Source organism: Capra hircus, chromosome 15 (assembly GCF_001704415.2).
Source record: "Capra hircus breed San Clemente chromosome 15, ASM170441v1, whole genome shotgun sequence".
Lineage (NCBI taxonomy): Eukaryota > Metazoa > Chordata > Mammalia > Artiodactyla > Bovidae > Capra > Capra hircus.
The window spans coordinates 67,862,012-67,885,992 of NC_030822.1; the positions used below are offsets into that span (position 1 = coordinate 67,862,012).

Below are 23,981 nucleotides of genomic sequence, written 5' to 3' on the forward strand. Positions count from 1 at the left end.
TTTTTCTCCCCTTGACTTCCATTGGACCAAATCTCTAGGCCCCTCCTTATCCTATTTGTTATTGGCCGAAAGGGAAGTACCTCACCTGGAGAGGCGTCCCCGGGTCAAACTCAAGCTCTCTCCGGCGTTTAGCCCGAGGGAAGTGATGGAGGGCTTTGAGCTTCGAATTCGGCTTTATTTTATCCCATTCGACTCACTCGCCACTGGAGGAACCAAAACCCCTGGCCCAGGTTTCCCCCTCGAGAAGGCCCGCCTCTGTGGAGGAGCCCCTCAGGAGCGCCGCCCGGTCGCCCGCCGCGTCCCGGCGGGGCTCCGTCGGCGACGAGCTACCTTGTGACGTCACCGAGGGAAGAGGCGGGTTCTCCCGCCACCGGAAGACGCCTGCTCTTTTGATTGGCTGCTCAGGACGTCCGTTAGGGCGTGTGGTCCTTCCGTGTGTGCTCCGAGCGTGGGCGTCCCGCTGGGGGTGTGTGGCAGGGGTTTCCAGACCCGGCACCAGCACCCTAGCCCCTTCCATCAGGGGTTCGGCTCAGGGTCGCCCCTGGCGGGCGGCTCGCGAATCTTGAAGAACAGCCACGCGAACCCAGAGCGTACCGGGGCTGCGGAGCTCCCCTGGGCGGGCTGGAAGATGGCGGCAGCATCGGTCTCTGAGACTTCGGCTTCTCAGTTCTCGGTAAGAAGCCGTTGACCTCCAAAGAGACCCTGAGTCGGTCCCGGCGCACCCTGTGCATTATCTCACTTTTCAGAGCGCTCTCGGTCCCGCCTCTCCCCCCAGTCCTGGGAAGCCGCGGGGTACGCCTAGGTGGCCCGGTTGCTGCCTTGGCGCCCACTGCTTCGTTTGAGGCTGCACCCTGCAACTGAGACGGCCCAGGTCTGTCTCTCCCCGCCACCTTTCGGCGTAGCGGCTCTGGTTTGCAGAACGTTGCCTGGACTCGCAGGGATGGCTACCTACACCTTGGCCCGCGAAAACCGCGTTCCCGGGTCACGTGGGTGTAACGGCCCCTCTTGAAAACTCTCCGAGACCAGGTGGGCGCTCTAGTTAGTCGGCTTGATTGGCAGATGTTGAATTGCACTCAGTCGAGTGCTTCTGCGGATTTCTTTGCCTTCAGTGCCTCCTCCTTTCCTCCCAGTAACTTCGATTTGTGCTTAGCCTACCCCGAGCGCGCGGGCGCTCTTCCCGCTTCCACTATATTACGGTGACCCCAGGTTGCAAATAAGCAGGAAGAGCTGATGTTAAGTACTGTATTGACCTCTAGAAGAATCGCTAGCCTGTTAAGGTATTAGTATTTTGTTGGAGCGGGACCCTTCGTATTGGGAGTAGATAGGCAGTAAATGAATGTGAAGAAGCTCAAGTTGGAGCCATTAGCTCTTCGTCTAGCAAACCTGAGTGGCATACAGACAGGCTCTAGGATTACACAGATGAGTAGGGGAGAATCCTTGCTACTAAGGAAGAAAGCATTGAAGAGAAGCTACACGTAATTAGGTTGTTACACAGTACAGTTTGATAAATAACCACCCTGCTAGAAGAACCTACGTGAAAGTGATTAGCAGTTCTTGGGGTAGGGAAGATGAAACTGGCTGAGTGGTGAAGGAATAGGAAATGCTTGTCCCAGGAGACGAAAAGGAAGGAAAAAAAGGCACCGCAGGCAATTTGGAATATGTGCCAAGACAAGTGCTTTCAGAAAGCTTGAAATAATTTGAAATAGGCAGAGGTAGTGTGAAGGTAGAGTTCGGCTAGGTGAATTGTTAAAATATGAGAAAAGAGGAAGAATATTAGGGTAAGATTGTCATAGAAGTTAATGGGGGAAAATTTAGGGAAACAGCAGAATCACCTTGGCGAAAATACACCTTTTCCCAGTTTTACCTTTTGGTGACTGTTGCTAAAATTTGTTTTGCTGAGGCTAGAAGTAATACTCAGGGTTTCAGCACAATGAAGGTAGCAAAGTGTGTGGAGAGGTCAGAGAATATTAACAGGAAAAAAGGAAGGTAACAACTGGAGTTATCCAGGAACTAAGTCAGTGAAAGGGAAGATAAAAGACAAGCTTAGCCTATTAAGTGTAAGTAGATGGATGAGATTATTTCAGGCAGTTCAGTTCAGTCACTCAGTAGTGTCCAACTGTTTGCGACCCCATGGGCTGCAGCACACCAGAACTCCCTGTCCATCACCAGCTCCTGGAGTTTACCCAAACTCATGTCCATTGAGTTGGTAATGCCATCCAACCATCTTATCTACTGTTGTCCCTTTTTCTCCCACATTCAGTCTTTCCCAGCATCAGGGTCTTTGCAAACGAGTCAGCTCTTCTCATCACATGGCCAAAGTACTAGAATTTCAACTTCAACATCAGTCCTTCCAGTAAACATTCAGGACTGATTGTAGGATGGACTGGTTGGATCTCTTTGCAGTCCAAGGGACTCTCAAGTGTCTTCTCCAACACCACAGTTCAACAGCATCAGTTCTTTGGTGCTCGGATTTCTTTATAGTCCAACTCTCACATCCATACATGACTATTGGAAAAACCATAGCCTTGACTAGATGGACCTTTGGTGGCAAAGTAATGTCTCTGCTTCTTAATATGCTGTCTGGGTTGGTCATAACTTTCCTGCCAAGGAGTAAGCATCTTTTAATTACATGGCTGCAGAGACCAGCTGCAGTGATTTTGGAGCCCCCCAAAATAAAGTCTGTCACTATTTTCCCATCTATTTGCCATGAAGAGATGGGACCAGATGCCATGATGTTAGTTTTCTGAATGTTGAGCTTTAAGCCAACTTTTTCACTCTCCTCTTTGGCTTTCATCAAGAGGCTTCCTTTCATCAAGAGGTTCCTCTTCACTTTCTGCCATAAGGGTGGTGTCATCTGCATATCTGAGGTTATTGATATTTCTCCCGGCAATCTTGATTCCAGCTTGTGTTTCTTCCAGCCCAGCGTCTCTCATGATGCAGTTTGCACATAAGTTAAATAAGCAAGGTGACAATATACAGCCTTGAGTACTCCTTTACCTATTTGGAACCAGTCTGTTGTTCCAAGTCTGGTTCTAACTGTTGCTTCCTGACCTGCATACAGATTTCTGAGAGGCAGGTCAGGTGGTATTCCCATCTCTTTCAGAATTTTCCACAGTTTATTGTAATCTACACAGTCAAAGGCTTTGGCATAGTCAATAAAGCAGAAATAGATGTTTTTCTGGAACTTCCTTGCTTTTTCAATGATCCAGCAGATGTTGGCAATTTGATCTCTGATTCTTCTGCCTTTTCTAAAATCCAGCTTGAACATCTGGAAGTTCATGGTTCACGTATTGTTGAAGCCTAGCTTGGAGAATTTTGAGTATTATTTTGCTAGCATGTGAGATGAGTGCAATTGTGCGGTAGTTTGAGCATTCTTTGGCATTGCCTTTCTTTGGGATTGGAATGAAAATTGACCTTTCCATACCTGTGGCCACTGCTGAGTTTTCCAAATTTGCTGGCATATTGAGTGCAACACTTTGACAGCATCATCTTTTAGGATTTGAAATAGCTCAGCTGGAATTCCATCACCTCCACAGGCCCCCTTGACTTCACATTCCAGGATGTCTGGCTCTAGGTGAGTGATCACACCATCGTGATTATCTGGGTCATGAAGATCTTTTTTGTACAGTTTTTCTATGTATTCTTGCCACTTCTTAATATCTTCTGCTTCTGTTAGGTTCATACTATTTCTGTCCTTTATTGAGCCCATCTTTGCATGAAATGTTCCCTTGGCATCTCTAATTTTCTTGAAGAGAACTCTAGTCTTTCCCATTCTTTTGTGTTCATCTATTTCTTTGCACTGATCGCTGAGGAAGGCTTTCTTATCTCGCCTTGCTATTCCTTGGAACTCTGCATTCAAATGGATGTATCTTTCCTTTTCTCCTTTGCTTTTCGCTTCTCTATCAGATCTAGTCCCTTAAATATAATTCTCACTTCCAGTGTATAATCATAAGGGATTTAAGTCATACCTGAAAGGTCTGGTGGTTTTCCCTACTTTTTTCAATTTAAGTGTGAATTTGGCATTAAGGAGTGCATGATCTGAGCCACAGTCAGCTCCTGGTCTTGTTTTTGCCAACTGTATAGAGCTTCTCCATCTTCAGCTGCAAAGAATATAATCAATCTGATTTCTGGTGATGTCCATGTGTAGAGTCTTCTCTTGTGTTGTTGGAAGAGGGTGTTTGCTATGACCAGTGCGTTCTCTTGGCAAAACTCTATTAGCCGTTGCCCTACTTCATTCTGTACTCCAAGGCCAAATTTGCCTGTTATTGCAGGTATTTCTTGACTTCCTACTTTTGCATTCCAGTCACCTGTAATGAAAAGGACGTCTTTTTTGGGTGTTAGTTAAGTCTGTTCATCTTCAACTGCTTCAGCATTACTGGTTGGGGCATAGACTTGGATTACTGTGATACTGAATGGTTTTCCTTGGAAACAAACAGAGATCATTCTGTCGTTTTTGAGATTGCATCCAGGTACTACTGCATGTCAGACTCTTGTTGACTATGATGGCTACTCGGTTTCTTGTAAGGGATTCTTGCCCACAGTAGTAGATACAACGGTCATCTGAGTTAAATTCACCCATTCCAGTCCATTTTAGTTTGCTGATTCCTGAAATGTCGACGTTCACTCTTGCCATCTCCTGTTTGACCACTTCCAATTTGCCTTGATTCATGGACCTAACATTCCAGGACCCTATGCTATAGTGGTCTTTACAACATCGAACCTTGCTTCCATCACCAGTCACATCCACAACTGAGTGTTGTTTTTGCTTTGGTTCCATCTCTTCATTGCTTTGGCTCTCGTCTTCCTGGAGTTATTTCTCCACTGATCTCCACCCAGTAGCATATTGGGCATCTACTGCCTGGGGAGTTCATCTTTCAGTGTCCTGTCTTTTTGCCTTTTCATATTGTTCGTGGGGTTCTCAAGATAAGAATACTGAAGTGGTTTGCCATTCTCTTCTCCAGTGGACCACATTTTGTCAGAACTCTCCACTGTGACCTATCTCGGATGGCCCTACACGGCATGGCTCATAGTTTCATTGAGTTAGACAAGGCTGTGGTCCTTGTGATTAGATTGGTTAGTTTTCTCTGATAGTGGTTTTGAGATTATATAGGAGTTGTGATTAAATTTTATTGGGAGAAAAAATAAATAATATTAGGAGAGAAGTGTTTTTCACCACTCTCAAAACATCATTTGGAGACTGAGAAAGGAAAATGCCTATAAATATTGACTTGAACTGAAGTCTGCCAAGGCCATCTAGTCAAAGTAGTTACTGGTGTGGTCAAGCCTTAGTATTTTAAGGTAACCTGGACAGAAATCCTGAAAGTGATAGTGAAGTGGCTCAGTTGTGTCCGACTTTTTGCGACCCTGTGGACTGTAGCCTGCCGGGCTCCTCCACCCATGGGATTCTCCAGGCAAGAATACTGGAGTGGGTTGCCATTTCTTTCTCCAAGGGACAGTTGTATAGAGTTTTTAATAGGAAACATATTTTTATATCTAAGCTCAGCTTTAAGTGGATTCTCAGCTTCCAGAGTACTCTTAAGAATATCTAGAATGCTTTACACATCAGAGTGTAACTCTTTTAACTTGATGTTTTAAATCAAAATGTCTAATTTGGAAGTCTATGTCTCAAAACAAAAATGACAATTTATTGATGTATAATGGCCATGCTTTGATACTTTTAACTGTCTTATCAAAAATAAGCCTGGCATTTATAACAGAATTTATAAAGCACTTTAGCTAAACAGACAACTGCTCATAAAATAAGACAACAAAAGACCTTTTAAACCTACAACATGAACTCAGCAGGCTACTCATAATGAGATTTCAGAGTTGTGAATATTAACAGTTTTTGTGTATTTAACATTGATAAACCCAGCATGGGTGCTCAGTTGCTTTAGTTGTGTCCCACTCTTTGCAACCCTATGGACTGTAGCCCACCGGGCTCCTCTGTCCATGGGATTCTCCAATCAAGAATACTGGAGTGCGTTGCCATGCCGTCTTCAGGGGATCTTCCTGACCCAAGGTTTGAACTTAGGGCTCCTGCGTTGCAGGCAGATTCTTTACCGCAGAACCAAGGGGGAAGCCCCAGACCCAGTTTAGGTGTAATATAAGTGGAGATGTTTTTAGCAGGCAAGGATTTTTCTTAGGTATATTCACAAATAACACAATCTGTAAGTAGCAGTTGAGGTGTAAATCTCAAATGTGAACCATGTGGAAGTAGGTGATACATTTGAATTGTTCTTATAAGCCTTTCACTGCAACAACAGCAGGAAGAGTGACAGCTAGCAGTTAACATTTATTGAATGACTGCTGTGTATCAACTCACTAGTGGAGAGTCTCAGGGAAATATTAGTATGATCAGGCATAATGATACAAAGTATATAGTCAGCATAGTGTTGTAACAATATCTTTCCTGTGTTTTTTTTTTTTATTTGTTTTACATTTTCCCATTAATAATGGTCAGTCTTTCCTTTTGGCTCAGCTGGTAAAGAATCTGCCTGCAGTGCCGGAGACCTGATTTCCATCCCTGGGTTGGGAAGATCTCCTGGAGCAGGAAAAGGCGACCCACTCCAGTATTCTGGCCTGAGAATTCATGGACTGAATAGCCTGGTCAACACACTCTTACATCACTTTGGACTTAACAAGCTAGTCTCCTAATTGGTCTCTCTGGCTTTTTATCCAGGCCCCTTAACAAACTTGCTCTTTATTTTTCTGAGAAGAGTTTTATGATTGTTTCATAGATTTCTTATGAGATTTTTTGGGGGGAATCATAAAATGAATACATTCATGCCCCTTTGTGCATCTTCCTGCTTTTGTCTTTTACCCTCACTCTCACACACACATTTTGAGGTTATAATAATGTGTAATACTTGTGTAGCACTCATTTTCTGGCATGCATTTTAAATACTTTTTATATATTAACATATCTAATCCTTACAGTAATTTTATGAGATTGGCTTTAGTATCTGCATTTTCAAATGAGCAAAATAAGGTACAGAAAGGTTAATTCAGAATTATACAACTAGCAAATGTCGTCCTTTTATATTTCTGTGTAGTATAGTATCTTGATGGGCTTTGGAGTTTTTAGGGTTTGTTCATGTTTGCCAGCTATAATGAACAGTCCTATTGTGATCATCTCTGATGTTCCATATGTGCAAAATTTTCTCTAAAATGGTAGTTTTCAGAATGGTCTGAAGACCTTTGAGGAGATCTTCAGTATCCTTCCTTACCCAGCCACTTTGTGGGAAACCAGATTCTCTATATACATCAACCAAAACAGGGTGAATACAGAAGCAAATAAAATCTAGCAGCCTTCTTTTAAGGCAAGAGTTAAAGAGATTTGCAGAAATGTAAAACAGTGCCACTTAATTTTTTGGGTGATATAGTTAATTTTTATTCAAAAATTATATTTATGCTAACATGGACTTATTATTTTTAAGGTAGTAAATATCTTTAAATTTTCTCAGTTTTAATTTTTTCATGTGATAAATAGCAACTGATGTAACCCACTTATAAGAAAAAGCTTGTTGGGGGTCTTAAGCAATTTTTGAGTATAAGGGCTGCCTGACACCAAAAGGTCTGAGAAGCAGTGATTTTACAAGTGATGGTTGGGCTGTGAATTGCAGCTCAGTAATGGGTTGTAGTATATGTTCAGAAACTTAGAACACTTTTCTTTAAGAGAATACAGAGAAAATAGTTCAGTTAATAATTTAATGAAATACTGGGTCATAGAGTAGGTGCATCTTTGACTTTATTTGGAATTGCTGAATTGCTTGCCAAAGTGATTGTTACACTTTACATTCCCATCAACAATCTCCTTTAGTCGATTTTAATAGGTCTGTCCTATTTTAACAGGTGATGTTGTGTCTTTTTGTTGTTGTTGTTGTTGAGAGGTTCTGTGAAGTGATATCCTGTTTTTTGTGCTCCCTCTTCATTGATGAAGATGATTTTTTTCTCTTCATAATTTTCCTAGTCTTGTGGGTTTTGTTATTCTATGAAATGCCCATTGGTAATTTTTGCCTGCTTTCGATTGGTTTTTCTTTTTTTAAACTGATTTATAGTCATTCTTTATGTATTCTAGGTGTTTATTATCTATCAGGAGTATTCTAGTACTCTTTAGTTTGTCTTTTTATGATATGTTTTGATTAATAAGAGTTCATTGTTTTAATGTAATAAAACTTATTTTTTCTTTCAGGATTATTATTTTTTGGTTAAATTCTTCCTTGGTTAAGTTCTTCCAAAGCCTTAATGATATTCTTCCATATTTTTCTCTACATATTTTAAAGTTGGGGCCTATTGTCTTTTATTTGCTTGAAATTAGTGTGCTGTGAGGTAGGGATCCAATTTCATGTTTTATTTAAGATGCACAATTATTTCAGCATTACTTGTTGAAACTCATTCTTTCCCTAGTGGTTTACAGTTCCAGCTGTCAGTATATTAATTTCCATATGTGTGTGGCTGTGTTATTGGGCTCTTTGTCCCATTGTTGTATTCGTCTCTGCCTATGTCTCTACTCACTTTCCTAATGATTTTGATTTTGTTTTTTAATCTGAGTGCAACTATCTGCCTTGTTCTTCAAGAGAAATGCAGCTATTCTTGGTCTTCTGCTGTTCTTCGGTGGAAATTCTAGAACTTTATTGAACAGGATAATTCAGTATTATAAACATTATGAAGTTTTTGTATTTTGAAGAATATTTATATAATTCATTGAACAGATTAAGCATTTACTATCTGTCTGGAACTTAAACTCTTAATAGGATGACTGTGTTTTTTCAACATCCAATTTTTCTGTGCCAACTGGGTGTCCCATCAGTCAGTTCTGACACTAGCTGGAGATAGTGCAGTGCAAACATGCAGGTTAGGACACTAAGTTTCACAAGACTGGCCCCATTTCAGTTGCCACCTGCAAGTTCCAGATGTCCCTAAGGAATCTATTTCTTCCTAGCCAACTGCAGGTTAAGGAGTTCTGCTAACTCTCCCCCATCACATTCAGTAATTTGCTAGAATGACTCACAGAATTCAGGAAAACACTACACTTAAAACTTTTTTCATTTTAAATAAAGGATACAACTCCAGAACAGCCAAATGGAGAGATACACAGGGTAAGATGTAAACGAGCTTCTGTGACCAGTCTGGGCACTCCTGGGGCCTCATTGTTCAGGAGTTTTTTTTATGGAGGTTTCATTATGTGGATATGATTAACTAAATCATCAGCCATTGGTGATTGAACTCAATCTCTATCCCCTTCTCTTGAGGGCTAATTGCCTGGTAGGTTTTTTTTTTTCTTTTTTTTTTTTAACTATCTGCCAGAGGCCCCACTATAACAAAGACAGTCCATTACTTAAAAATTCTAAGAGTTTTAAAAATCTGTCAGGAACATAAACTAAATATGTAGTTTTTATTTTTCCACAGGACATAGAGATAATAAATATATCGTGTAGAAATAAGTGTTTTTAAAAGGGTAAGAAGATAGAATGACAAAGAGTGCAACTTTAGATAGGTAGGCAGGGAAAACTTACTGACAGACTTCTCTGGGGCTTTAGCTCGCTCCTTCTTCTGGGACAGAATCTTCTGCCTTTTAAGTTTTTTAAATGTATTTTTGATATGGAGCATAATTGCTTTATAATGTTAGTTTCTGCCATACATTAGCGTGAATTAGCCATAGGTATACATATGTCTTTTCCCTCTTGAACCTCCTTCCCACATCCCACTTATCTAGGTTGTCATAGAACACCAGGTTTGAGCTTGCGTCATACAGCCAATTCATACGATCTGATTTACATATGGTAATGTATGTTTCAGTGCTATTCTCTCAATTTGTCCCAACCTCTACTGACTAAATGTAAGACCAATAACTAAAAAAGTCTTAGAGGAAAACATAGGCAGAACATTCTGACGTAAATCACAGCAAGATCCTCTACGACCCACCTCCTAAGGTATTGGAAAGAGAAACAGGAATAACCAAGTGAGACCTAAATTAAACTTTAAAGCTTTTGCATAGCAAAGGAAACTAAACAAGGTGAAAAAAACTTGAAAAATTATCCAAAAGACAACCCTAAGAGTTGGAGAAAATATTTTAAATGAAATAACTAACAAAGGATTAATCTCCAAAATATACAGGCAGCTCAAGAAGACATACAGGTCTATTATATATTAATAAATCTACTAATAAACACATGAAAAGATGCTCAACATGGTTCAGTTGAGTCCAGTCGCTCAGTCGTGTTCGACTCTTTGCGACCCCATGAATCGCAGCACGCCACGCTTCCCTGTCCATCACCACCTCCCAGAGTTCATCCAGCCATCTCATCCTCTGTCGTCCCCTTCTTATCCTGCCTCCAGTCCCTCCCAGCATCAGTCTTTTCCAGTGAGTCAACTCTTCGCATGAGGTGGCCAACGTACTGGAGTTTCAACTTTAGCATCATTCCTTCCAAAGAAATCCCAGGGTTGATCTCCTTCAGAATGAACTGGTTGGATCTCCTTGCAGTCCAAAGGACTCTCAAGAGTCTTCTCCAGCACCACAGTTGAAAAGCATCAATTCTTCAGCGCTCAGCCTTCTTCACAGTCCAACTCTCACATCCATACATGACCACAGGAAAAACCATAGCCTTGACTAGACGGACATTAGTCAGTCTCTGCTTTTGAATATACTATCTAGGTTGGTCATAACTTTTCTTCCAAGGAGTAAGCGTCTTTTAATTTCATGGCTGCAGTCACCATCTGCAGTGATTTTGGAGCCCCAAAAATAAAGTTTGACACTGTTTACACTGTTTCCACATCTGTTTCCCATGAAGTGATGGGACCAGATGCCGTGATCTTCGTTTTCTGAATGTTGAGCTTTAAGCCAACTTTTTCACTCTCCTCTTTCACTTTCATCAAGAGGCTTTTGAGTTCCTCTTCACTTTCTGCCATAAGGGTGGTGTCATCTGCATATCTGAGGTTATTAATATTTCTCCCGGCAATCTTGATTCCAGCTTGTGTTTCCTCCAGTCCAGCGTTTCTTATGATGTACTCTGCATATAAGTTAAATAAGCAGGGTGACAATATACAGCCTTGATATACTCCTTTTCCTATTTGGAACCAGTCTGTTGTTCCATGTCCAGTTCTAACTGTTGCTTCCTGACCTGCCTACAGATTTCTAAGAGGCAGGTCAGGTGGTCTGGTATTCCCATCTCTTTCAGAATTTTCCACAGTTCATTGTGATCCACACAGTCAAAGGCTTTGGCATAGTCAATAAAGCAGAAATTGATGTTTTTCTGGAACTCTCTTGCTTTTTCCATGATCCAGTGGATGTTGGCAATTTGATATCTGGTTCCTCTGCCTTTTCTAAAACCAGCTTGAACATCAGGAAGTTCACGGTTCACATATTGCTGAAGCCTGGCTTGGAGAATTTTGAGCATTACTTTACTAGCGTGTGAGATGAGTGCAGTTGTGTGGTAGTTTGAGTGTTCTTTGGAATTGCCTTTCTTTGGGATTGGAATGAAAAGAGAAATGCAAATCAAAACTACAGTGAGATATCACCTCATTGGAGAAAATGGACTCATTGACAGATGATGGACAGAATGGCCATCATCAAAAAATCTACAAAGAGTAAATGCTAGAGAGGGTGTGGAGAAAAGAAAACCCTCCTACACTGTTGGTGGGAATGTAAATTAATACAGCCACTATGGAGGACAGTGTTGAGATTTCTTAAAACAAGCAAACAAACCTAGGAGTAAAACTACCTTATGACCCAGCAATCCCACTGCTGGGCATATACCCTGAGAAAACCATAATTGGAAAAGACACAGGTACTGCAGTATTCATTGCAGCACTATTTACAGTAGCCAGGACCTGGAAGCAACCTAGATGTCCGCTGACAGATGAATGGATAAAGAAGTTGTGGTATATATACAACGGATATTACTCAGCCATAAAAAAGGAATGAGTTTGAGTGAGGTCTGATAAGGTGGATGAATCTAGAGCCTGTTATACAGAGTGAAGTAAGTCAGAAAGAGAAAAATAAGTGTAATATATTAATGCATATGTATGGAATCCAGAAAAAATGCCTTTTCATTTTGATTTTCTTGCTGTGATTGTGGTTTTCATTCTGGAAGCTGTGGGAAGGTAGTTCTTCTAGCTGCTTCTGTCTGCTGTCTGGTAGATGAGGCCAAGAGACTTGGGCAAGCTTCCTTATGGAGCAGACTGGTGGTGGGAAAGACTGGATCTGACTCTGGTGGGCAGGCCAAACGTTCCATAAAACTTGAATCCAAGTGTCTGCTGGTGGGTGGCACGCTGCTGCACCCCTGTCAGTCCTTTTGCTTGAGGGACCCAGCCCTGGAGTCTACAGACTTTAGGTAGGACTAACCTCCAAGATTGTGTGGATCACAATAAACTGTGGAAAATTCTGAGAGAGATGGGAATACTAGACCACCTGACCTGCCTCTTGAGAAATCTGTATGCAGGTCAGGAAGCAACAGTTAGAACTGCACATGGAACAACAGACTGGTTCCAAAGAGGAAAAGGAGTACGTCAAGGCTGTATATTGTCACCCTGCTTATTTAACTTATATGCAGAGTACATCATGAGAAACGCTGGACTGGAAGAAACACAAGCTGGAATCAAGATTGCCAGGAGAAATATCAATAACCTCAGATATGCAGATGACACCACCTTATGGCAGAAAGTGAAGAGGAACTAAAAAGCCTCCTGATGAAGGTAAAAGAGGAGAGTGAAAAAGTTGGCTTAAAGCTCAACATTCAGAAAACGAAGATCATGGCATCCGGTCCCATCACTTCATGGGAAATAGATGTGGAAACAGTGTCAGACTTTATTTTTGGGGGCTCCAAAATCACTGCAGATGGTGAGTGCAGCCATGAAATTAAAAGACGCTTACTCCTTGGAAGAAAAGTTATGACCAACCTAGATAGCATATTGGAAAGCAGAGACATTTTGCCGACTAAGGTCCGTCTAGTCAAGGCTATGGTTTTTCCAGTAGTCATGTGTGGATATGAGAGTTGGACTGTGAAGAAGGCTGAGCGACGAAGAATTGATGCTTTTGAACTGTGGTGTTGGAGAAGACTCTTGAGATTCCCTTGGACTCCAAGGAGATCCAACCAGTTCATTCTGAAGGAAATCAGCCGTGGGATTTCTTTGGAAGGAATGATGCTAAAGCTGAAACTCTAGTACTTTGGCCACCTCATGCGAAGAGTTGATTCATTGGAAAAGACTCTGATGCTGGGAGGGATTGGGGGCAGGAGGAGAAGGGGAAGGGATGACAGAGGATGAGATGGCTGGATGGCATCACTGACTCAATGGACGTGAGTCTGAGTGAACTCTGGGAGTTGGTGATGAACAGAGAGGCCTGGCGTGCTGTGGTTCATGGGGTCGCAAAGCGTCGGACACGCCTGAGCGACTGAACTCAACTGAACCTCCAAGACCTATATGCAGGTCAGGAAACAACAGTTAGAACTGGACATGGAACAACAGACTGGTTCCAAAGAGGAAAAGGAGTACGTCAAGGCTGTATATTGTCACCCTGCTTATTTAACTTATATGCAGAGTACATCATGAGAAACGCTGGACTGGAAGAAACACAAGCTGGAATCAAGATTGCCGGGAGAAATATCAATAACCTCAGATATGCAGATGACACCACCCTTATGGCAGAAAGCGAAGAGGAACTTAAAAGCCTCTTGATGAAAGTGAAAAAGTAGGTTTAAAGCTGAACATTCAGGAAACTAAGACCATTGCATCTGGTCCCATCATTTCATGGCAAATAGATGGGGAAACAGTGTCAGACTTTATTTATTTGGGCTCCAGAATCACTGCAGATGGTGATTGCAGCCATGGAATTCAAAGATGCTTACTCCTTGGAAGGAAAGTTCTGACCAACCTAGATAGCATATTGAAAAGCAGAGACATTACTTTGCCAGCAAAGGTCCGTCTAGTAAAGGCTATGTTTTTTCCAGTGGTCATGTATGGATGTGATAGTTGAACTGTGAAGAAGGCTGAGCACCGAAGAATTGATGCTTTTGAACTGTGGTGTTGGAGAAGACTCTTGAGAGTCCCTTGGACTGCAAGGAGATCCAGCCAGTCCATTGTAAAGGAGATCAGTCCTGGGTGTTCTTTGGAAGGACTGATGCTAAAGCTGAAACTCTAGTACTTTGGCCACCTCATGTGAAGAGTTGACTCATTGGAAAAGACTCTGATGCTGGGAGGGATTGGAGGCAGGAGGAGAAGGGGACAACCGAGGATGAGATGGCTGGATGGCATCACCAACTCGATGGACATGAGTTTGGTGACTCCAGGAGTTGGTGATAGATAGGGAGGCCTGGCATGCTGGCATTCATGGGGTCGCAAAGAGTTGGACACGACTGAGCGACTGAACTGAACCTCCAAGAGGGCTTATGCCAAGGGGGCCACCTCCCAGGCCTGCTACAGCCAGTGTCCCGTCCCCTCTGTCACCCCTGCCAGCCCACGCCTCCCCAGGAGACCCTCCAACGCTAGCAGGGAGGTCTGGTTCCGTCTCCTGTGGGAAGGATGTCTGCTCCTTTCCCTGGGCCCTGGTGTTCACAAGATTTTGTTTGTGTCCTCCAAGAGTGGAGTCTGTTTCCTCCAGTCCTGTGGAAGTTCTGCAGTCAAATCCCACTGGCCTTCAAAGTCAGATTCCCTGGGGACTGATCTTTGTCAGATCCCTTTGTGAGATTCCCCAGGTTGGGAAGCCTGATGTGGGGCTTGGAATCTTCACAACAGGATAACCTCTGTGGTGTAATTGTTCTCCAGTTCGTGTGTTGCCCACCTGGTGGGTATGTTTCATCATGGTTGAATCCCTCCTTCCATCTGTGGCTTCTCCCTTGCCTTTGGTATCTTTTTGGTGGGTTTCCACATCCTCCTGTCCATGATGGTTCAACAGCTAGTTTCAGTTCAGTGCTTTCACAGGAAGAGATGAACTCACAACCATCTATTCCACCATCTTGAACCAATCTCCCCTTAGCTCACTGACATACTTTTAAGTAGATAACTGATTGGTGTGTGGAAGGGAGCTTTCCGAGCAGAGTAAATGTAGCAAATGAAAATGGAGTGTACTATGCATTGTAGAAATCCAAAAGTTGGTCAGTGTGGCTGGAAAATCTGGCTGGCAGGGGAGTGGCGGGGTTGGGGGCGTTGGCGGGTAGGTAGTTTAGAGAGAGACTAGTGAGGAATGAGGTCGGTGTCAGCCTGTTGTCAGATAATGTGGAGCCATAGTAAGAATTTTGGATTTTATTTTGTGACGGAAAGCAATTGGGAGGGCTTTGATTAAGGACATTACTGAAATTATTTTCTTAATCATAACAACTACTATCTGAAAAATGGAGTTGGGGGGACTGTGGCAAGAATGGTTCAGGGGGCGGGGGGCTGTTACGGTAGTCCAAACAGAAAGATCACAGAGAATTAGTAGTGGAATTGATGAGAAGTTGCAGAGTTTCTGGCTATATTGTGAAGACAGAGACCCAACAAGAAAGACTGGATGTGGAATATATAGGAGAAATGACTCATCCACGGGTTTTGGCCAGATCAGCTAGGTAGGTGGTGGTACCAGTTATTGTGCTGTGCTTATGAGAGGAGTTGGTTTGAGAAGTAGATTCAATAATATGGTTATAGACACATTGTTTGGGATACTCATATTGACATCCAAGTGGAGGAAGCACGTAGGAAGGTTGATTTCAATATGGAGTTTCAAGAGGGGAAAGTGTGTATTCCAAAACTTGAAAGTTATCAGCAAACAGAGGCTTTTTGAAAGCCCTGAGAGTTGATGATACCATCACAGGTATCCATGTAAATGGAAACAAGAGGAGGAAAGACTAAGCTTTAGAGAACTCCAGCATTAAAGTTAGAAAGGGGAAGGTGAGAGAGAGCCAGAGATTCTGATGGAGACACTGGCGTGTTAGAAGGAAAACCAGATTGTGGTGTTCCTTCCACTGAAGAAAGTGTTTGGATGAAGTGATCTGGTGTATCACATGCTTCTGGGAGATCAGTGAGTTCAGCACTGTGAAAGTATGGGTGAGCTTGAAAAAGTGTGTCTCTGAATTAGTGAGGACTTGGGTCTGATTGTTGTTGAGTTGCTAAGTCATGTCTGACTCTGCAACCCCATGGACTGCAGCATGCCAGGCTTCCCTGTCCTTCACTATCTCCTGGAGTTTGCTCAAACTCATGTCCACTGAGTCAGTGATGCCATCCAACCATCTTGTTCTCTGTCACCCCCTTCTCCTCCTGCCCTCAAGCTTTCCCAGCATCAGGCAATGAGCCGATGAGTCAAATCCTCGCATCAGGTGGCCAAAGTATTATTATCTTAGGTGTTTATATACTACCTTACCATCTTTGTAATTGAGTAACTCAGTCCTGTCTGACTCTGCGACGCCATGGACTGTAACCCACTAGGCTCCTCTGTCCATGGGAGTCTCCAGGCAAGAATACTAGAGTGGGTTGCCATTTCCTTCTCCAACCTTACCATCTTAATCATTTGTAAAATACAGTTCAGTAATATTAAATATATTCACACTGTTGTGAAACAGATCTTCAGAACTTTTTCATCTTGCAAAACGGAAACTCTGTAATCCATGAAACAACTCCCCTTTGCAACCTTCCTTAGTCTTACTAATAACCATTTCTACTTTGTTGCTATGAATTACTTTAAATAGCTCATGTAAATAGAATCATAAAATATTTGTCTTTTTGTAACAGGTTTATTTCAGTAAGCATAAATCCTCAAGGTTCATCATTATGTAGCATGTGATGGGATTTCACTTCCTAAAACTGAAGTACCACATTTTATCCTTTACAATTTTTAATAGACACTTTGTGTATGTAATTGTTATCAGTTTCTTGGTTTAATTTTATTTCAGAATAGTTCTTATAATTAATTTTTATCCCTGGTAGCTCACACGGTAAAGCATCTGCCTACAATGTGAGAGACCTGGGTTCGATCCCTGGGTCGGGAAGATCCCCTGGAGAAAGAAATGGCAACCCAGTATTCATGCCTGGAAAATCCCATGGACCAAAGAGCCTGCTGGGCTGCAGTCCATCGAGTTGCAAAGAGTCGGGCACGACTGAGCGACTTCACTTCACTTCACTTCATAAAGCTGTTTTATTTTCTGTCTTCCTTTTGTTTTGGGGTGACTTCCGATTCTTTGCTTCAGACTTCTGGCAGCAAATGAAGACAGTGATCCAAAGCGTTCATAGTAACACTGACTTTCATTGCTTAAACCCTGATGTTCAAAATGAGGTGACAGACTTAGAAAATGGAATATATTTAGAATTACTAGTCAAAACAATTTCATTATAACTTGCCTTTTTATGTTAAAAGACTTTTCATAATTTTTGTCAATTGACTCAACCCAAGCAGTATTTTAATGATATATATGTAACAGATTTTTTCTGAGGTTGGAATTACTTTTATTGGAGCGAGAAATACAAATTTTGAACTGTTCACTTTACAAGGTCTAGTAGGCAATGAATTTAGGAAAGATGGTTCTCTTTTTCTGATTTGGGTGTTTACTTTTTGTTTGGTTTTTTGGTAATTATACACAATCCTTTTGTTAATATCTGTACCGTGTTTGGTAGTACTAATAAAATTTGTTTTGAAAATCATAAGTTTATTTGCTCATGGTTTATATGTTCATTAAAGTGCTAGGATTCCTAATCATTGTTCTTTGAATAGTAGTTAAATGATAGGATTCTCATAGGTTGTATGGAGATAAAAGGCTCTCTGTGAAGAATAATACTTAAAGTTATGTGAATATTTGTGGTGTTTTGTGAGAGCTTTGGTGGTATTATATATTTTAAGAATTGAAAGACACCCTATTTTCCAGCCACCTCCAAAACTTGATGTCAGTTTGCCCAAAAGTTTGGAAAATGCATGGAAACAGACTTTCACAGCAGAGTAGCATTGATTTGAGAACTTCTTAAGATTTATCTCCTACCCTTTCCAAGCCCTTTTCCCTCGCTTTTAGTTTTCACAGCCGTAGTGTGTGTTTTGTATTTGCTTTCTTAAATCAGCTGCAAAATTGCATGGCTTTTATTGTAGAAATACAGTCCACCATTTTTAATAAGAATAAAATAAAATATGGTTATTTTGATGGCCTCTGTTTATCCCAGAAGGCATTGTACTGTATTGTAAATATTCTTTGTTCCTTTTTACTTTTCTGGACTCAGGTTGTTACAAGTATACTTTATAATCATAGTTCCCCAAAGGTAAGAATTGAGAACCTAGTTTACTGTGGCTATTCGAATAAGAAAAAGGAATGTCAGAGTTTTGAGCAGCTAGGAGTCATATCTTCCACTTTAGCTTTTCCCACTCTGGGTCTTTCTACCAACACTTCACCTACAACAAGCAAAAAAGTATCGTGCACTGAAAAGTCATCATGTAAAACATAATCTCAAATTGAACAACATGAGAAATAACAAAACGATGTACATGTGGAAATAGTAAAGTTTTATAGTTAGGTGTTTGATAAGACTTCGTGTTTTCTAGTAGCTCCTCTCTTTTTCCCCCTAACTGAATGTGAAATTGTTGAGATAAGGACTGTACCTTATTTTCTTTCTGTATACCCCCAGAATTTTGCATTTTGATAGATACTTAGGAAGTGTGTAGTTGACTGGGAATAGACTAATTTAGTCACTTTGTAGCAGTTCCTGATACTGTAAGAAGATAGTATTTACTTTTCTGAATATATATCTTACAGTAGGTACTTTTAAAAGAAAGTAGTAAATTCATTGTGAGTACCACATTTAAGTATTTCTGTGGAGCAGTTGTATTCAAGTTATGTGAACATTATTTCCTTTTTATAGTATTTGGCATATGGCTACATTTAGACATGTGAAGCACTTTAAAAATTTTATTATTTTTGAGTAATGATTGAATTCTGTTGTGTATGATCATTGACTTTTATTTCTTCTTTTGTCACTATCAGTGGAACATAGGTATATATACATAATATATGTGATTTAAAATTTTGAAAGGTAATTTCGCATTTTTATTTTTCAGAACATCTTAGCAGAACCATCAAAGTCTGATGGAAGTATGGTTCGCCATTCCTCATCTCCATATGTAGTATATCCACCCGATAAGCCTTTCCTTAACAGTGATCTGCGACGCTCCCCAAATAAGCCTACATTTGCCTATCCGGAAAGCAACAGCAGAGGTAATAGAGCCTAACAAAATAGGTGCTGCCTTTGTGTGTTTGTTGTTGTTTAGTTGCTCAGTCGTGTCTGACTCTTGCGACCCCATGGGCTGTAGCCCACCAGGCTTCTTTGTCCATGAGATTTCCCAGGCCAGAATACTGGAGCGGTTTGCCTTTCCTTCGCCAGGGGATCTTCCAAACCCAGGGATCAAACCCAGGTCTCCTGCTTTGGCAGACAAATTCTTTACCACAGAGCCACCAGGGAAGCCCTTTGTGTGTTTACTCAGTGCTTAAAACTCTTAATTTATGTTTTCCATTTATTTTAAAATTAAGTAAAGTCCCTCTTCCTGTTTTGTGTTTTTTTATCTATTTAGTTGCAGTAGGTCTCAGTTGCGGCATGTGGGATCGTTGGGGCATACAAACTCTTTGTTAGGGCTTGTGGGATCTAGTTCCGTGTCAGAGAGAGAGAGAGAGAGAGTGTGTGTGTGTGTGTGTAAGAGTGTGCGCGCGCACGCGCATGCTTAGTCTCTCCGTTGTGTCTGACTCTTTGTGACCCCATGCACTGCAGCCCTGACCAGCGATCAGACCTAGGCTTCTACACTGGGGGTGTGGAGTCTTCGCTGCTGTACCGCCAGGGAAGCCCTACCCATTCCTGTTTTTAACCTCCTCAAAATACTTTGTTTTTTCTTTTGTTCCCTGAGTAAACATCATCATCCACCTAATCATCAGGACTAAGTGATGAATTATCTAGGACTGCTTTTTTCATTTCCAGCACCACTCAGGAACCAAGCCTTGTGTTTTGCTTCTGAAATGCCCCCCAAACTTACTGGCTGTGTCTCTTCATTCTCATTGGTTGGTTCAGGTTTTCATCATGTGTTGCACTGATAATTGTTATACAACCTTTACTCATACCCACTGAACAGTATTGCTGCCACTTGCTGTTATTTATCATCTCTCCCACTTTAAAAGTTTCAGCATCTCTCCATGCCTTAAATAACACTTGTAGATTTCTTATAACCTGGACCGTACCTGCTTTACCAGTTTCATCCCTGTCAGCTCCTCCGTTCTTCCTTATCCACACATCCTTTGCTCTACTTTGAAATATATTTTTGCCCTGAAACTTACCATCTGTAATAGTTTTCTTGCTGCCTTAACAAATTGCCACAAATTTAGCAGCTTTAAATAAACAAAATGTACTGTCTCACAGTTTCTGTAGGTCAGAAACTTGAATGACCTCAGCAGGGTTCTCTATTTAGGGTCCTGCAAGGCTGAAATCATGGTGTTGACTGGCCTGCATTCCTTACTGGAGAGTCTAGGCAGCACCTTCTGCTAGCTCATTCATGTTCTTGGCCAGTTCAGTTCCTTGTTGTTGAGGTTCACTGTCTTGCTGACTTTCAGTCAGGGCCAGTCCGTGTTCCTAGCAACTGTCCGCATTCTTGCGCTTTTCTTAAGGTCCCCGTAGGAATGGTGGGTCAAGGCGCTCTCATACTTCAGAGCTCTGATATCTCCTGTCCGCTTTTAAGGGTTCATGTGTTTAGTTACGTTGAGCCCACTCAAATCATCAGAGATAATTTCGTTATCTGAAAGGTCCATAGTTTTAATTACATCTCCCAAAGTCTTTTTTTGCCATATAACAGGTATTCAAGGCTTCTTGGATTAGGACATAGGCCTCCTTGGGTGTCCTTTGTGCCTACCATGCCAGCCACATTGTTGACAAGCACTTCTCATGCTGTACCCTCTAGTGAAATTTTCTGTGGTAGAATTACACTCTTTCTCTGAAACCGAGGTTATATATTTCTTCTGAGAAGTCTTCTCTACCAACTCCCTCAACACATGCCTCTCTCTGTCTCCTCAGATGTCTCTTCTGAACCCGCTGGGCCTTTGTTCATGTCTCATAGCCCCACACTTTGTTTGGGGGCTGATGGTTTCTGTCTCTAATCATCCTGTGTTAAAAGTCGTTATCACTGGATTGGTACCGAAAACCACAGTAAAACTATAATGGAGCTTACTGATTATCCTGGGGCATTGCTAAGTAGTTCATAACACTACATTCTGAACGAATAAAAGAAACTTACTGCCTTCCACATTCTTTTTTCTCTTGTTTACTTTCTTCTTCTTTCCTTTTCTCTGCCCTCTCTCTTTCCTGAAAGCCACTAATTACTCACAAGAAGAATTTAGCTTTATTATGAACACACTAGATAAAACCCTTGCCAACTCTTCACTCTAAGTAAATTTGCCCTGTTTAATTTTTCTTATTCTTTAGTAATTTGCTTTTCTCTGAACTTTAGAAAAAAAAGTTGCTTTCTTTTTAATATGAATGTAAAGATCAGAATTAGATATAATATCATGATAGGTTTGATATCTTATTCTTAGACTTTGTGTTCCTGCTAGAACTCTGGCATGTTTTTGTGTGTGCTTAATTTTTTAAAGAAAGTATTGCTAAAATTTAATTGAATTTTGCTCCACTGTTGATTTCAGCTGTTTGTGTTTTGCTTTTTTGGATGTTTGAAAGTTATACAACTTTTGTTATTTTTCTAAATTGCCAGTCTTTAACTGCTGTATTCTAATGAGTAGCACTTTATCAGTTGTTTTATCAACCATTAAATTAGCAATTTCTTTATCATCATCTTTGAGATACAATGTCTTATCAGATGTTTCTTGGTAGAAATCCTTAAAAAACACTTAAATTTTTAAAATTCTTAAAAGACCTCAGATTAAATTTATTTCAGCAAACAGTTTCAAGGCCCCATTACAGGCTAGAATTTACATTCATAACCATACTTGGATACTGTTATCTACCTCGTACTCCATTATACAGTCAGTGCATAGTTTACAAAATAATGTTACTGTGAGATTAATTTTTAAGATATTTGCAGTGCATTTCTCAGTTGAAACAAAAGGGTGCCTAAACTAATTTGCAAACACCTGTTTAACCCATATGTGAATAAAATATAACACTTCTTTTATCTAGAAATTCATTAGTAAGTATAATTGCCACAGTACGAATGATTAAACACAATTTTAAAACATGAAAAGAAGAAAATGCGGTAACATTTCAGACAAAGCAAGTATGTTTCATGTAAACCTCTCAGAAAAACTGTATAAGGTGGTTATATTGAAAATGACTGATGAAGAAACATCTCAAAGATGGTCACTTTCACATAGGCAGTATCAAAACCATTTTCTCTTCCCACTTTTCCCCAGTTTGTTGAACGAACCTTCAGATATTTACTGAATGAGTGAAGGCTTATTTGGAATAGATACTCACTATGATAACTTTTTCTTTTCTACTTAGTCAACGTTTTTTTCTCACTAATGCTTGAGAGGCGGGAAACTAAACCTTTTTTTGTTTAGTTATGGTTTAGCATTTTCATTAATAAATGACAATTTCACTTTGCTATCTGAAAATCACTTTGAAAGTATAATTTGACTAATGCCATGGAAAGAGATAATTAAACTGTTCTTGTTGTATTCTAACATTAATTTTAAACTTTAGAAAGAAATGAACAAATTTGGAATTATTACTGACATCAAAAAATGTACTATGACAACATCATTCCAAAGACTTTCAGTATAACTTATAGCTCATGTTATTCAGTACGTTTCAAATGACAGTAATGTGACAAATGGCTTAGATGTTTAAAGCTAGATAAGTAGCTGTAAGGCAGTTCTTCCAGGCCAGTGCCTTCTAACCTTTAATCATATACCATAGTACCTATGGACGATAAAATGGTAATATATTACAGCAGGCTGAGATAAACTGATGGGGCTGATGGCAGGTAATCTGAGGTCTTTTCTTGTCCCAAAACAAAAGATCTTTTTGTTGTTATTCCCCATAAAAACAGAGAAAAAACATCTTGATGTATCTTTTACAAATTCAGTGATACTGGGACCAATAAAGGAGTCAAATTATAGCTATTCTCTTAGATATTAATAACAATTTACAGTGCATCTGATCTCCTTTAAAGTGTTGGTTCTTAGATTTTTATTTATTTATTTTTAGTCTAGGAAACCCATTACTTGTATATATAAGATTTTCAGTGAAGACTATTTTCCCAAATTTAAAAAACGTACTACGAAGAGTAACATTCTTTTATTTTACACTGTGTAAATCTCTTATTTCTGGCTTAATAGAAGACAGCTTAACTTGCATATCTACTTTTGCATTCCACTTATGATGATAAATCATTTTGATTAAAATGTGTGGGAAAGAAAATCTGGCCTTGCACAGGCATGCAGTTGGGAAAAGAGTAAAATTTTAATACCTTTTTAACAATTTGTGGCCATTCTTCCTTGATACTTCATCGCAACTTGGCAAATAATAGTTTCTTAAAATTTTGTTGCAATGTGGATTATGAAAACAAAGGTTTTTATATTCTGGGACCTTGGGACCATCTACACTGTTGCAGATTAAATTTAAGATTCAGAAGCAGTTGTAATTACAACTGTTATTTATTACAGTGGCATCTGGAGAAATCCACATTCAGACTTCGGAAGTTTTTTCTCCTGGTCACGCAAAACACACTTCTTCCTCCAGCAGTAAACTGCACAACTAGGCTTAGAGACAAGGGCTCTTATCTGGAGTCAGTTGCACAAACACTTTGTGCCTGCTCGACCAATCATGATATTTACCATAAAGCACATTGTTTATACAGCCTAGGCAGACTGGTACAGCAGGATTCAGTGCCCTAGTCATACAAAGCTACCTTATCAGTTAGTAACCTAGAGAACATTCCAGAAGTCAGTTCCTAGAAGTTAAATGTTCAAGCCTGTAAACTTTTTTTTTTTTAGTGCCTTTCCACTGAAATCCATTGGTTTTGTTTTGAACGTTGCGTTGCTCTT

At 40.6% G+C, this 23,981-nt stretch overlaps 1 protein-coding gene across 1 annotated transcript in view; it reads left to right on the top strand.

Annotated features, from left to right (window-relative positions):
* CEP57 (centrosomal protein 57) overlaps positions 415-23,981 on the top strand; it is a 42,840-nt gene continuing 19,273 nt past the window's right edge. Inside the window, exons 1-2 of the mRNA XM_005689391.3 lie at positions 415-673; positions 19,004-19,160. Coding sequence (XP_005689448.1) covers positions 629-673; positions 19,004-19,160 — 202 coding nt within the window. The 5' untranslated portion in view covers positions 415-628. The remainder of the gene's footprint in view (positions 674-19,003; positions 19,161-23,981) is intronic.